Below are 15,272 nucleotides of genomic sequence, written 5' to 3'. Positions count from 1 at the left end.
TTGATACTCAAACATTGATACCTTGTGTCTTGGCAGTCATATTACAAGTAACGCTTCCTTAAAATATTTCTTTGAATGCTTTTTTCCTCCAATCTGTTGATATTCTGTCCTGGTGCTAAAATCCTTAATTTTGGAGGTAATTATGTATAATATGAAAATGGAAAAGCACGTATATTGTTTGCAAATCCTATTGATGTTATAATCTGTATAATTATATTGCATTCTAGGTCGTCGGGTGACTTTTGCTAGAATGTGCATAGAAACTTAGCTGCTCAGCAGCATTAAGGAGCTGAAGATGAGTTCACATAAATCAGTGGTGAATGCAGAATTCATTGTCTCTTGATAAAAATGAAGTCTACTGTAGTCCTTTGGCCTACGGTCCTTTGGCATCTGTTTGGCCTACAGGAGAGAAATGTACTTTTTCTCTTCCTCCTGGGTATACATCAACTTTATAGGTGCTACAGATATTTGTAGTCCCATCAGCAGAAGTAAAGATGAAGAAATCGATCCAACTCCTTTAGGAATCAATTTCCAGTGAAGTTTAATGAGCTCTTAATTTGATAGACCGTTACACTATTCACTGGAGTCTGACAGTAGAGACTTCTTTTATCAAAACCTTTGGATGCTGCGCTGATGTGATTCGGTTTGCTCCCAGCTTGCTTTTAGAGCAGGATTTAATTGTGGAAGACATACTGCAGTTTCATTCATGCAAAGCACTGCAATAGACTGGTTTCATGTGATCATCCAAATGCTTCCAAAGCTTTTGGAGCTTTCCTGTCACGGTCTTATGTTCAATAAAATATTTGTAGTCTAACTTCAAGTTATTCCAATATTTTCTGTCTTGGAATGCAGATTATACAATTTTTTGCTCTTCACGTGAAGTAAAACATGATTTTTTCATATACCTTCTCTGTTTAAATTCCTTCTTGAGACAATCATTTAAACCACTGTTACATAATTATACTTGTTTTCTCTTTGAGGAACAAATAAATCAGTCAGAACAAGAGTTCATAGATTTTTTTTTTCTTTTTTTTTTTTTTTATACTGTTGAGATTGATAGGATAAGAGCCTGTGTATCAAAACATATGGGCTGTATCCGTTTCAGTCTCTTATTCATTTGGTCATCTGTGATTGGAACATAAGCATTGATTGCAATTGTTTGAGCAAAAAGAAGAAAGTTGTGTCCAATTGGTTAAAATATATTTTTATTTTTAAACAAATATTTTATGCAGCTGTATCGATAGAGCTGCTTCTGTGTCCAAGACATACTCAAAAATACTTTAATAGTATTTTTTTCAGGTTTATTTTATTTTATGAAGTGTCAGTCCAGCTCTTATTGGGTGAAATCATACCTGCCTTATTGTTTTGTCTATTTTCAGTAATACAACAAAAACTAGGCAACCAGGATTTTGCCTGGCTGACTTCAGTGGGAATTTGTGAGCATCTTAGCAGGCCACTTTGTGTACGTGGTTCTTGGTACAAAGCAATATCACCTGGTAGTGATTGATATGGATGTACTTTGGAGAATGTTTACTCACTTGAGTCATCCAAGTAAAAATTCCCTGGCAGAGATCATAAATCGTTATTGTAGGACTTGAGTATAGTTGCATAGAGCTCTGCAGGATCTTTTTTGCCATGACGATGATAGTACAGTATATTGTGAAAGTAATTGTAATGTGTAATATATAATTACATGCAATGTGTAATTATTTCATAATAGAGAATTGTAGGAAGTATTGCAAAGGTAATTAAAATGTTGTTCACTTTTGTATTTTTAAATTCCCTGTTATCACCTTTCTTTGACTTATAAACTAAGAAAACTCAATTGTTCTCTAACGTAGCATTAAAATGTAGTCTTACTCTCTTCTTCATTTTGTTTTCTTTCCAGGTGGAGGCTTAGCTGTTGGAACCCTTCTTCTTATTGGTTAGTATAGAATATATAAATACAATATATCAGAATGTGGCTTATTCTGCTAATTTCAATATATTATTAAATGACCTGTCTTTTTATTGTGTATAAAAACCACACTTCCCATTTCTCTTTTAAATGCTATGGAGTTGCTGAATTAAAGCTTTTGAGCTATACCTCAAAAGAAAACAAGGATCTAAGTAGCACATAATGCAAGCTAGCTTCACAACTTGAGGGAGTGTCATTTCATCCTTCCCACTGTAACCTTCCTGATGTTCTGAAGTAGGCTTTTTACATCAAAGAAGTTAAGTCTGCTGATCACTTAAACAATATTACTAGAGATAATTTAAATTTCGCTGGTATGAAATATGTAGGCAAAAACAAGGTCTTCATGCCTCTAGAGAAAGACACCAGTAGGCTGGCAGTTGTTCAGTCTTTCAACCTTAAGTAAGATGTAATCAGTAATTTTCAGTTATTTTCTGAAGGAGTAAAATGATGTGGTCCTAACATTTTGCCTATCTTTACTTTCACTTTCAAATGACAACCATCACTAAGGAGACCGGTCTTTAACTTCACCTGCCTTTGTGTCTCCGTTTGTAGATTGGGTCATGATATTTTGAACTGTTACAACATTTCAAATAATTTTAACACTGAAGAATATAACAGTGAAATATGGAGAGGGCTTATCTGAGTTCTCTTCTAGACAATATTGGGGTTACATCATGTTATCTTTGGCTAGTATAGGGTTTACATGAACCTGTCCTAGAAATTGAACAGTGTTTTCAGTTTCCCCATGAGAAAGGTTATGTTATGTCTTGTTACTGTAAGGCTAGTTCTTATTTCTACATTTTAACTATCATTAGAGGCTGTTATTGAGACAGATGTTGCTGTCTTCAGTGAATCTTAGAAAATCTCAATTTTTAAATAAAAATCTATAAACTGCTGTATGTTGTGATGCAGATCGAAGTAATTTGAATAGTTGCCTGACAGAAAAAGTTCACTGACATTATCTGATTTCATATAGGTTACCACCTGTCTAATGGCAACCATTTAAGTTCAAATTTTTTGAGAATTGGTACAGCAGTTCACTTTTGGTAAAAGAAGTTGTCCAAATCCTCCTCTCTCTTCCTGGCTATGCAGTCCTCTTCCTTGAGCTGGTACTAGTGCTTTTCAGTTCTTTGCTGAGATGATTCAGCACTAAGCATACAAAAAACTGATCTGGTTAAAGTGGAGACTTTTGTCTTGGCTTAGTGACCAGAGTTAATATGTGAGATGTGTACCAGAGCTGGTACAAGGGGAAGAGGAGAACTGAAGAGTCAGAACTAGAAGAGAGTATTTGGCCTTTCTTGAGGAAGAGAATACCAATTAAGCTTAATTTTCATGTGACATTTCACCCACATTTATGTGAACTCAGGGGAAATGTTAAAAATGTTATATCTTAACTGCTTTAAGAGATCTTTTCTGACACAGTTTGAGAAGAGCTGCGGTCTTTCTATGGTCAGAAGGAGGAAAAAGTTAGAACCTATCATATTTTTCAGAGATCACAGATTATGAAACTTCTTGTCTTGTCTTCCCATGATATTCATTGTCCCTGTCAGTAGAACTGGCTCATATCAAATGAATCTTCTGTCTATAAAATTGACATGAAACAAAAGAAGTTGGTTCTTTACACGGTATGCAGTTAAGTAGCGGAATAATTTACCGTAAAGTGTTGTGAAAGAAAACAAATAATAATTAAAAAAAAATAAATCATGCTATCAGTGGGAAAGTAGGCAACTTCATGGAACAGAAAGCAGTTTGGATTACTAAGTACATGGATACCAAGCCTGGTTTGGGAAGTCCTTGAGCTACTAACAGTGCGAGGCTGAGCAAGCGAAGCACCGTATTTGCTTGTTCAGTTCTTATTACCCTATCCTAAACATCTGCTTTTGCCTACTGTTGAGCATAGGGTTAGATATCCGCTTCACCTAACCTAAATGGCACCAGATGAAGTGAATACAAAAGGTGGTGACCTTGCTGTTCTAATGAAAGAGATGCCAATACTCCGTGATTTGAAAATGATAGGATTCTTACCTGGATGGTTTTTGTGTTTGTTTGTTTTTTCCTCTGAGTGCATGACTGTTTATTTGTGATCTGCTATTAAGCTTAGCTTATAGAAACGTGAAGGAGAATTTCACTTTTAGATTTGGAAACTATTTTTTTTTCCAAAATAAAACTTTCCATATGTTATTTTGAAACGTGTAATTATATACCAAAAGTCTTGAAGGGAGAACTATATTTATTCATGACTCATTAGTCTAAAAACTTTTAGACTAATTTTTAAAGTTGGTGCAGGCAAAATTGTAGCTGCATTGTTAGAATATCCTGTCAATACACACAAAAAAATCTGTCATGAGATTAGTCTAGGCAAGCTTAATATTATACAGGATTGAAGCTGTCAGCGATAAACCTCCTAGGAAGATCTTTCTGCATTGTACTCCAAGTGTTATAAAAAGGTTAAATTCTTCTCCCCTCCCTTCAACATTCTCTAAGGCAAGAATAAATTGCATTACTTTTAGCTTAGCTCCCTTTGCAAATTAAATGCTCATCTTCATTATTTGACACATTATCTTGGTTAATTTAACCAAATAATAGTAGATTCAGGATATTAAAATATTTATTTTAACAGTTGTGTTCTGGAGATGTAGTAATGGCACAGGTTACTGGATGTGACTGTAAAGTAATGTTTGAAATATAAGTGCTCAATTTTTTTAAATTCAAATCATAATAATAAGCATCATGATTTCAATTGATTTCAATTGAACTTCTATAGTATGTTCTTTTGACAGTGTTTTATTTATATGAAAATTAGAGAGTTGAGGTACATGATTATCTTACACAAGATACTAGAGGAACCTGAAACTTACTGGGTTTTGTTCCTATAGTAAGATTTAATTATTATTTTTTTTAAACTGGTACTCTAATTTCAAGAGAGATTCCTGTACTGGGTTTATAAGAAGCGGTCAAACTGGCACTCTGACTCTTGAGTGAAATGGAATTTGAACGCTACCCAGACAGTTTGCTCAACACCAATGTGTGACCACTTGTTGGCTCTTTCACCTTAAACTGCTCCAGCAGATTAGCCGTATGGAAGAGTCTCCCCTTTCAAAACAAACAAATAGTGTAGCTGCTGATTAAACAAACTCCTTTCCTCCCACTCCCCAGTGTGCTTAGACCTGCTGTTTCGCCACCCTTAGGAAGAGTTTTCAGAACAATGTGGTTTGCATTCTGCATAGTGAGTTACGGTGTGCTCAGATAGGGCTGTCCTGGGTACCCTATCGGAGCCTGTTCCTACATACCTTTGAGATGCTGTAGCTTTGACAAGGTCATTGATGGCTAAATGTTTTCAAGATTATCAGTAGGAGGGTTTTTGTTAGTAGCTGAGGTCAATTATAAAAAGTTAAAGTTGTTTGGTTAAAAGCAGGTCCATACCTGTGCGTTCGAAGCCCTGCAGCAGTTTCAGCTACTTTAATTAGCTATTCTTATTTTTGTTAGACATGCAATTTAACCTGACTGGTAAGAGCTCTCTTCACTTGTCAATATAATTGAATTTATCATCTTTTTTAAAATTGAAAAAGATAATCTCCAGAGAGGTGCAAAACAGTGATTTTCCAAATATAATTATACAAAATACAAGTTAATCAGAATTCACCTTTCTGAAATGTGGCCAAATGCCAAATATTGTAGCTTGTATGTTTGACAACTCAGTGTTGGCATGTGCTAATTAAATGCAAGTGACACAGAGTATATCCCCTCAGGGTTAGTAAATGTGGACATTAGTAAAGTATCTTTAAAATGGAATTTCAGATTATTGAAATAATCGCGTCTTATAACCTGCAGCAATTCAGAGAAATGTTTCGTAGCTACAGAAAGACTCACCTTAGGTCACAGTACTATGCTGTAGAGCTATCTGGTGAAAAAAATGATCAATACTGATAGGCTATGACAGGCTTTTGGCAGCTCTAGGGCAACCTGTCTAGGCTTTGTAAAGAGGGGAAAAAAAGCTATCTGTACATTACATTGCTGCAGTCTTATTTTTTCACCTTATAGCTCTGATCTTTGTAAGTAATTAAGCTACAAATTATCTCTGGAGTTTTTCAAAGACCTTCGTGTCATTCAATATACAGATGTTTAAAAGTTAGTTGTTACAAACATGATCCATGCATCTTTGTTGCCTTATGGTGACTTTTGTTCCCCTCCAAGTTACAGCGCTTCTCCTCCATCCCACCCTTGGAACACAAACACCTCTGGTGCAGGGGGAGCACTTAGGGCTAGGGATTTTTTTTTAATTCTTGATGCCACATGCTTAGACATAAATTTCCATAATTACGTGAGATTTTCGTCCTTAATGATTATATAAACCATCTGGTTACAGTGCCTCACACATATCTGCTCTCTTTGTTTTCTGTGCTCCAGCTTAACGCCAGTATCTTAAAATTTGGTATCTAATTCCATGACCCACTGATTCCTGCTAGTCCCACAGACAGTCCGTGCACAAAGGTGTTGAGCATGTCTCGTAAGTGTTCAGTAACCTGTACGGTATAGGGGTGAGAGAAGCCAGAAATAGGAATTGGTCTGTATCCTTTGTTTTCGACGTGGCTGTATGCTGGAATTCATTGTGCTGATACTGACAATACCGCATTTCCTTCATAACTGTTTTGGCCATGAAAGCATGCTGTTGTGGAAAGAGGCCTCCAGATAATGGTCAAAATAAAGTATTTTATTTATGTCCTTAATCTGCACGATCAGAAAAGGTTTTGTCCCGGAGACAATATACATAACTTCTAGGTAAATGATCTCTTTTCCTTGTATAGTTTTACGCTTCACTAGTTACTCACCTGCTACTTAGCTATAGAATACTCTTTGTTCAGAAAGAATCGGAGAAAGCTGTGGACTGTTGTGTGACTTGTGGTGACTGGACCCAGAAAAGAGTCTGCAGCTGCACGAGTCTCGTTTGTCTGCGCGCCTTGTTAGCTAGAAGTGAAGTTCACAATGAAGGCTGCTGACGGGACAGCCATTTAGTACAGAGGCTAAGAATAAAGATTTGGGCCAGGCTTGTCTTAAGTTTCTTGGCTGACTGAAATACACTTAATGTTACTTCCTACCTGTATAGAAAGGAGGTAGTTCTTCTGGATGTGTGTGTAATTTGGAAAAATAAAGATAACAGTCAAGCATTTATCCTAGCCATCAACGGGTAAGTCCAGGAGTTATCAGAAAACAAAAATCCTTGAAAGCATTTTGCCCACTTTACCTATGAAAATAATCAGTGAGCTACTGAAATACCTGTGCTAAATGATTTGTTTGTTTATTTAGAAAAAGAAAGCTGTACTCCTCTGGTTGTGAATAGCAATGTAACTGTTGAATCCAGGGTACAATGGATGCTATCAGAAAAGCCCCATATGGGTGCACTTTAGATCTTTTGAATACCACAAAAGTTTAGTGACCTAGAAATGAATCAATAAAAAGCCATCCTCTATGTGACAAATTGAAGAACTGAGGGATTCTTACAGATGCATTGACTTTAACAATTCAAGATACACTGTTTGTAAAGGCTTTCTGAGACACATTTAATCCTTTGAGTACTGTAGCAGACTATGAGGTGTTTTATATTTAGATCACTCTCCAATAGTTCATTTTCATGTTTTCACTGTTAAGTTTACTGTTAAGAAAGTTGATGTAAGAAGACAAGAGGAAAGGCTAGTGCTAAAATGCTTCTTCACACTGAACAACGTTTTTAATTTGCTAATGTGAAAGCTCCTCATTGCTTTGCAAAAGGAGGTTTGGAAGGGCATGGCAGGGTAAAAACCTCTTCAGTCCCGTTAGATTAGAAATAAATCTAACGCTCAAATTATAATCTTGGGCAAGTCAGTGGAAGGGTTTTTTTCCTGTTCCCCACCACTTCATATACATATAAAAAATATTCTTAACTACTACAGTCTCATTCCCTCTTAGTTTAGTTACATAATCATCCATGCACAGTATGATTTCTTACATTTATCCACTTTTACAGAGTTTCTATGTTATGTTTGGCACATAACTGACCATGCTCTTTACTTCCCAAGGAATAATTAATATTAAAAATGATGATCCAGAGAGACTCTCTGTATAGTTGCAAACACAAACCCAACCTAAAAATGCTTTGATTAAATGGGTTATTGGCTCATACTCTGGTAAATGTGAGTTAAATCCTGTCCGTATGCAATGCAGCTTGGTGTTTGTGTGCTCCAAATGATGAAGAAGGTGAACTTTAACCTATACGTGAAAATCAAGTTTTGTGATTTGTCAAGATGTGGTAAATATTGTGTGAGGATTCTTCCAGAATGCCCGACTTATGTCCCTTTTCTTCTTTTGTTCAAAGGGAGGGAGGTCTAACAGTATTGCCTCCACTGACATCTGCTGCAGCGATTATATGGGAGGCTTGGTGACCTCTTAGGTAGCTCAGACATACTTTTTATTTTTTGAATAAATAGATATCATGCTGTCACTTTACTGATTTGCAAGTGGCTTTGGTTCTTAAACTGAGAGCTTCATAGATGGAAATTAGCACATGGAAGTCTATATTCCATAATGTATAGCTGTAAAGAGCTGTGGGTGGGAACCATATATGTTCCTGGACTCCAGTTACAAAGAAGAACCACTCCAGTTATGTTTGTGTTGTTGTTTTTTTTTGTTTGTTTGTTTTTGTTTTGTTTTTCCTCTTTTTGAAGCAATTTAAGGGCTAGGCAGGTTTCAAATAATACGTCTAACAAATAATACTGTAATACTTCTTAAAAACTTTAGTTGGTGTCAGTTCTACTCTTTGCTTCCCCGGTTGGGATTTGGTTTTATCTGAAATGAGCCTTTTGTCTCCATCCTAGTCTCACAAGGATCAACATCCTCAAGTCATGGCACAATCTATGGACCTGAATCACTAGGAAAACACTTCTTTAGTATCTTTATTAATCACTAAATAGAATAAAGGAAGCCAGAGTAAACTATATAAAGTATTTAATGGCTCTAAACTTTCAAGGAAATAAGTTTGTAATTCTGTAACTCTTTTAGAAATTTCACCAGTTCTGGTGAAATTTTAACAGGAAACAACAGTAAGCATTTGTGAATATTGCACTTCTCACAGTACTGATTTGTCCATATTCTTCACTAGATTGTTATTTTTGGAAAGATAAATGTGCCACTTTTATGTTAATATGTTACTGGAAGTGGATCAGAAGGCTAGTATGTCCTGCTAAGCAGGTTAACAGTCTCAAAGGTAAACGAAAGAATATAATCTGAGTTCTTAAATCCCTTAGATTACAATAAGTTGCATGCATCAATGGCTAGTAGTAGTAGGAATAGTGTTGTAATTATTGTACTCCCTTGGGTTTATTTCTCTGTCAGAAAATGATGGTTTACAGTTGCTTTTAATTAATTTCTTTTTCAAACAGAATTCTTTTTTCATGGTTTTAATGAATGAGAAACTTTATGAAAAATATTTCTACTTAACAACAAAGTCAGTAATCTTGGAAGCTGAAGGGATTATTGTGTAGAAGGAGAAGAAAGAAATGAAACAATTAATTTTTGCCAAATTAGTAGTGTATACCTTTTAACATTTAAAAAAAAAAAAAAAAAAAAGAAAAAGAAGAAAAAGACAAGGTATCTCACATACTAAATCTGAGAGTGAAATGACAAGCAAGGAAATAAATTGTGTGTTGCCCGATGTCCCATGGAGAATAGGGAGTTTTTCTGGTAGAACTCTTCCTTCCCCAGTGAATTTGAAAATTTCAAATTTTGAAATTTACCAATTTCCGTGTCTTGTTAATCTAAGCACTGGAAGTGGCAGTGTTTGTATATGGGATCAGGAGCATTGCAGTGAAACGCTATTTTTCTGGGATTTGCTTCTTAAGTTTCCTCATTTCTTTTAGGCTCTTTCTCCTTTTCAGATGTACACATTCTTTCTTCATTTTTCCCTACCACACGTCATTTGTTCTCTTTGATTGCTAAGCTCCAGAATGTGCCGTTCTGGTGCATATCAAAATGGTAGTATCCCCATTCCCCCACCCCACTTTAGATATGAATGGCAGCTTTCTCTTTTTCAGCTTTTGTTTTTGGTTTTATGAATTATATTTTAACGTTTTCATGTGTGATTCATAATAGGGAGGAAATTGTTTCCAAGTTACACAAACAATGGATTAGGAGTCTTGTTAGTTCTGCATAAAGAAAATTTACCTAATTGGCATGATCTAAAATTTTACTGTATTAATCAGATTATTATACTGTCAGGAATGTGTTGTGCTAGCTGTTAATATTGCTATAATTTTTTCTCTATCTCCTAAAAGTAGAGAACATCCAAGATGGTTCAAATTTCAGAAGCTATTTACTCATTCACTTCCCCCATAGTTTTTAGTTATGCTAATCTTAATTGCATGAAGCTCATTAAGACTTTCTGATTCTAATAATTTCTGATAGTTAACTTGCAACAAAGAGATGCTGATGGAAATGTTTGCCTTCCTGCAGTCAGTGGGAGTTCGTATGTTGGTTCCAGTGGGCTAGTATTCACTACGTCTGCTAACAATAATTTTCTCACCTCTTAAACTGCAAGTTCAGTTGTCTTTTAAATGTGTTCATGTTTTTGCTCTGGATAGATTGCAACAATGGCATTGCAAATGGTTTTTCAGCCAATTGAATTTTTTCTATTGAAGACTTGCATTATACAGATTTGCTGGATTTTCTTTTTTTTTTTTTCAATATTTTGCTGTTGCCTATTTTTGTAGTTCTTAAAGCTTTGAAAGAAATACTGATGTAAGAATGTCTCTATAAGAAGTGTTAGCTTTAGTTTTAGCATATCTTATATGACCACATTTTGAAAAACATCAATTCATAGATATTTTAAGCAAGTTGATTAATACTTTAAGCATAAAGAATATAAAGATAACATAGGTCTAAGAAATGAACAAAACTGCTTCCCATTGAGCCATGATTTTGGTAAATCAATCTTGGTTGACACTATGGGAAAACTTGTTATGAAGACAGTACTATTGCTGTATCCCACCCATACTGTAGAATCAACTAAATGATTAAAAACTATATCTCAGGCTTGAAAAATTAGGAATCAAGTGTTGTTTTAAAATTTTCAGATTCATATTTTACCTACTATCTCAGTTCTACAGTACATATTCTAGGAGGTAGACCAAAAGAGGGCTTTTATAGTGTTGTGAAAATAGAGACCGGTGTTCTATCTAATAAAAAAAGAAAAATCCCAACCATTTTTGTTTCCACAGAGGAAGATAAATATGGTGTTTACTCCAATTTGTTGTTCAAGTATTTCCTTGCGGAGGGAGTTGTCTGTGGACACGACTTGTTTGTTGCTTCTGCTATGGAGCCTCCTGACAACATCTTAAAGGTAAAGACTCATAGCTTTTGACTAATAAAGTGCTAATTTCTTGATGTATTTAAATACATTTTAAAGTGTATATATTATATTTTAACAAATGAATTAATCTTGGTGATCCACAGGAATGGGTTGGGAGTCTTTACACTAGCCAGATTTGGGAATTAAATTTAGCTTGCTGGCTTGCCTCTATAAACAGTGAAGTAAGATCTTCTCAAGGATCAGTCTAGGGGCCTACTTATCCGTCATTTAGATCGTGGAAGAAACACTGCAGTTTAGCTGGCTAAACTGAATGGTTTGTATAAACCCAACTGTTTTCTTTCTGTGATAGGTAGGTGGAAACTGTAGTTAAGCTGTTTCCAGTATATTAGGGAGGGTGGGGAAACAGCGTACAAACTGTGTAGATATTTCTTGTAGAAAAAGAAAGAGTAGCATTTAACATCTTTCAGTACATCTTCCTTTACGCATGCTCTTCATTCTGACTGTCTTTTTTCTACCAGGAAATATGGTCACTCTTGCATCAGGTCACATAAAAAGGTTTCTTGCAGACTTTTGTGAACTCTTAATTAAGTACTGATATTTTCCATTATCAGAAAATTATACAAGGGAAAAAATCCAGTCAATACTGTAAAAAAAAAAAGCTGAGGATAATCTTAAATTATGAGGATAATCTTAAAAAATTGATTAAATATTGTATATCTTTCTAAGGCTGCTTTTTTCTAATATCAAAAGTAAAATATAATTTTCTGGTTGCTTCTGCATCAAGGGTCATCTGACTGTTTTCTTCAGAATCTTCAAAGGCTATTTCTGATCAAAATTACTCCTTTTCTCGTTCCTTACCTAGTGATGGTAGTTTTTGTGCTTCATCTGTTCATTATGTTCTTCAGTATTCATGAAAAAATATATTCTTAATGAAATTATATGCTTGTGGTTAGAAAAATCTATTTTTTTATGTTCTTGAAACTAAAAATTTCATTCCTAAATGAATACTTATTATGATTTGTTCTTGTCTTTTATAATATAACCTAAACAAATAGGCTAGAATTTTATTGTGAATTATGAATTGCATAAGAATTTGTGCTTTTTATAAAAGTAGTTGTTTTTAAATAATTGATAATCAAGTCATTGACTGGCTGACCATACAATACGTGGTCATTGCATTTGTTGTTCTCATTAAAATTAAATTAGTCAAATGAATATTTTTATTGCATGGTATTAAATGTCTTAAAATAGACCAGCTAACATGCATTTCATTCTTCTCTCATTCACCTTGAAATTAATCATTTATAGCATGTCACATTTTTCCTGGTTCCTGTTTATTATGATTTTGCTAGTCAACAGACGTTGTTACATACCTCCATCCTTCTTGTACCAGTTGGAGTTTCTGGTCAGTTAGTCTGATGCTGTTTAGTGAGCTCAGTTGTCTGATTTTTGCAGTAAGTTTTCCTTATTTCACTAGGTAATAATACTGCATTCCTTTGTTGTAACTCCATAATGGTGTTACTAAAAGTGATTATAAAGGGATAGACAATGTTAGTACAGGAAAGTTCAGGGAAACGTAATTTTGTCTTGTTTTCTTTCTCCGTTTGTGTGTTTACATATCCAACAGTATTGTCTACGTTTTCTACTCTTACCTTGACTGTTCAACCCTTCCTTTGCTTACAGCAAGGCACAATAGAGTCGATTTCTCTGATTTGTATTGCTGTCTTGAAATTGCTTCAGTGAAGTAACCCTGTAATACATCAGGCATCAATCTAGAAAATTACGTGCTTTCACACTTGGCAGGCTTAGGCACTTCTTGAAAAGCTAGTATGTATTGCCTAAAAAGATGATATTGCAACACCTGGAAGAGTTGATCTAAGACTGGCATTGGCCACAGTTAGGTCTACAAATCATAGAAGCAGCTTTCCCTAAGACTACTTTAATTGACCTTTAAAGGAGAAGACCTTCAGGTGCTTCAAGAAGTTCTCTTCTATTGTAAAAGTGAAGTTCAAGTCAGGTTTTTAAGGCAACATATCTGACTGTTGAATAAAATTGTATTTCATTTTTTGAGATTAGTAATTAATTTATTTTCAGTAACTGAATGGACTGTATTCTTTGCTGGAAAGGCAACATGAATTTGGTACATATCAACCTGAATTACATACTTTGTGCTTGTTTTTTATTTTATAACATTGAGGTATAGATTCAGTGTATTCTATAGCTAGTTTTCTAATGAATTATTTTACATAAAGACAGTTCTTTATCCGCCTTATGTCTTTATTGTGTGGTCACTCTATTTATAATTCTCTGCTGAGATGCCATAATTGCCCTATTCTAATTTTATGATGTGATTGGAAGTTTCTTGAACCTATAACCAAGACAAATATTGCTGGTAGTAGGAAGGGGAAAAGACATTCTTATAGACCATAATTATCTTGAAATTGTGTATAACTAAAAGACAAGCAGAGGATAAAAAGCCCTGATCAGCTGCCTAAGATATATTATATTACCACCCACCAATTTATCCATCATCCTTTGAAAACATATTCATGCCTTTTGTAGTCAAAGCTCCTTCAGGAAATTGGCATTAAGACGTAATGCTGAAAAATTATACACCTCTGGTAAAACCTACAGAACTATATACATGCTGTTTTTAGAAAGTATTTTAAACATTTGAGAGCATTTTCTGTTCAAACTATATTCTGCAGCAAAAGATAACTTTTTACTATAAGGGCATAAATAGTGGGAATTGGATACCATAAAAGAAATAGCATGGTATAATTCTGTGATAGATCATAAAACAAAACTGATTGCATAGGTAAATGGAAAGCAAGTTCAATAATAATATTTCCTTCAGTCATTTTATATCTTAACATTCCACTTTTAGTACAAAACTTTGTTTAGACTGCAAATTATGAAAAGCTGTTACGTACTCAAGCTGAAAAACAAAGGGAAACTAATAAACAAAGGTGTTCTTTTTTCTTGTCTCAATTTCCTTAGTTTCATTGGGTTTAGTGTCTATATATATATATTATTTTTTTTTTTAAATTAGCACTCTGAAATTCATGCCAACTATTTTGAAGTTGTATATGGTGTTTGTTTTTGAGAATGGAACACAAATTTGAGGATATGCTTATTAGAAGAATATGGCATAATAAGAATACAAATAAGAATAAGGATATGGCATGAAGCTGCAACAGGGGAGGGTCAGGCTGGGTGTTAGGAAAAGGTTCTTCACTGGGAGGGTGGTTGGGCACTGGAATGAGCTTCTCGGGGAAGTAGTCACAGCTCTGAGCCTGCTGGAGTTCAAGATACGTTCAGACAACGTTCTTGGACATATGGTTTGACTTTTTGGGTGGTCCTGTGCGGACCCAGGAATTAGACTCAAATTTATGAAAGTTTTTTTTTTTTTAAAAAAAAAGTCCTACTGAACTGAAAAGTTCACTAAAACAAGAAAAGTATAATTTAAATATGTCATTTTGCTTAAGCCTGTTTGGTAAGCCTGAAAAAAGTTCTATCTCTGACAAATTGGTTACACTGACCTGACCTGAAGAACATAAAATGCACACCTAACTCTTTTCCCAAGGAGAAGACGAATGCAGAAAGAACTAAGCAAAATTTATTTTTGTTATTTCCAGTGTCATTTAAGAAACAAACATGCAAAAAATATGTATTTTAATTATATCAGTTGCAATATAATTTTCTGCATTACAACAACATTGCTATTAACTTGACACAAAAGTTATAAGGGTGTGAAAGGGTATACTGAGGGGGGAAAAAAATCACTTCTGTTAAAAAGAACGAAATCCTTTTAAGCAGTACCCACACTGAGAACTCTCTAAAGTGTAAAGCTTTGTCTTTAACAAAAGTTTGGACCAATCTAATAAAAAGATTTTCCAGAAGCAGGGCAAATAAATGTCTAGCTTCGGTTTCAGGTTTCCTCTCTACCAATCTGTGGCTGCTTATTAGGATATTTTC

The 15,272-nt window shown here is 34.7% G+C and overlaps 1 protein-coding gene across 1 annotated transcript in view; it reads left to right on the top strand.

The window, feature by feature from the left end:
- ELP4 (elongator acetyltransferase complex subunit 4) overlaps positions 1 to 15,272 on the top strand; it is a gene marked incomplete at its 5' end in the record, with an annotated part of 138,387 nt that overhangs the window by 3,061 nt on the left and 120,054 nt on the right. Inside the window, 2 exons of the mRNA XM_084288445.1 lie at positions 1,889 to 1,924; positions 11,203 to 11,324. Of these exons, the coding sequence (XP_084144571.1) occupies positions 1,889 to 1,924; positions 11,203 to 11,324 (158 nt within the window). The remainder of the gene's footprint in view (positions 1 to 1,888; positions 1,925 to 11,202; positions 11,325 to 15,272) is intronic.

This window comes from Netta rufina, assembly GCF_964035555.1.
Source record: "Netta rufina genome assembly, chromosome: 5".
Taxonomy (NCBI): Eukaryota; Metazoa; Chordata; class Aves; order Anseriformes; family Anatidae; genus Netta; species Netta rufina.
The sequence above is the reverse complement of the archived record's forward strand: the minus strand, read 5'-3'. Positions and strand labels throughout refer to the sequence as shown.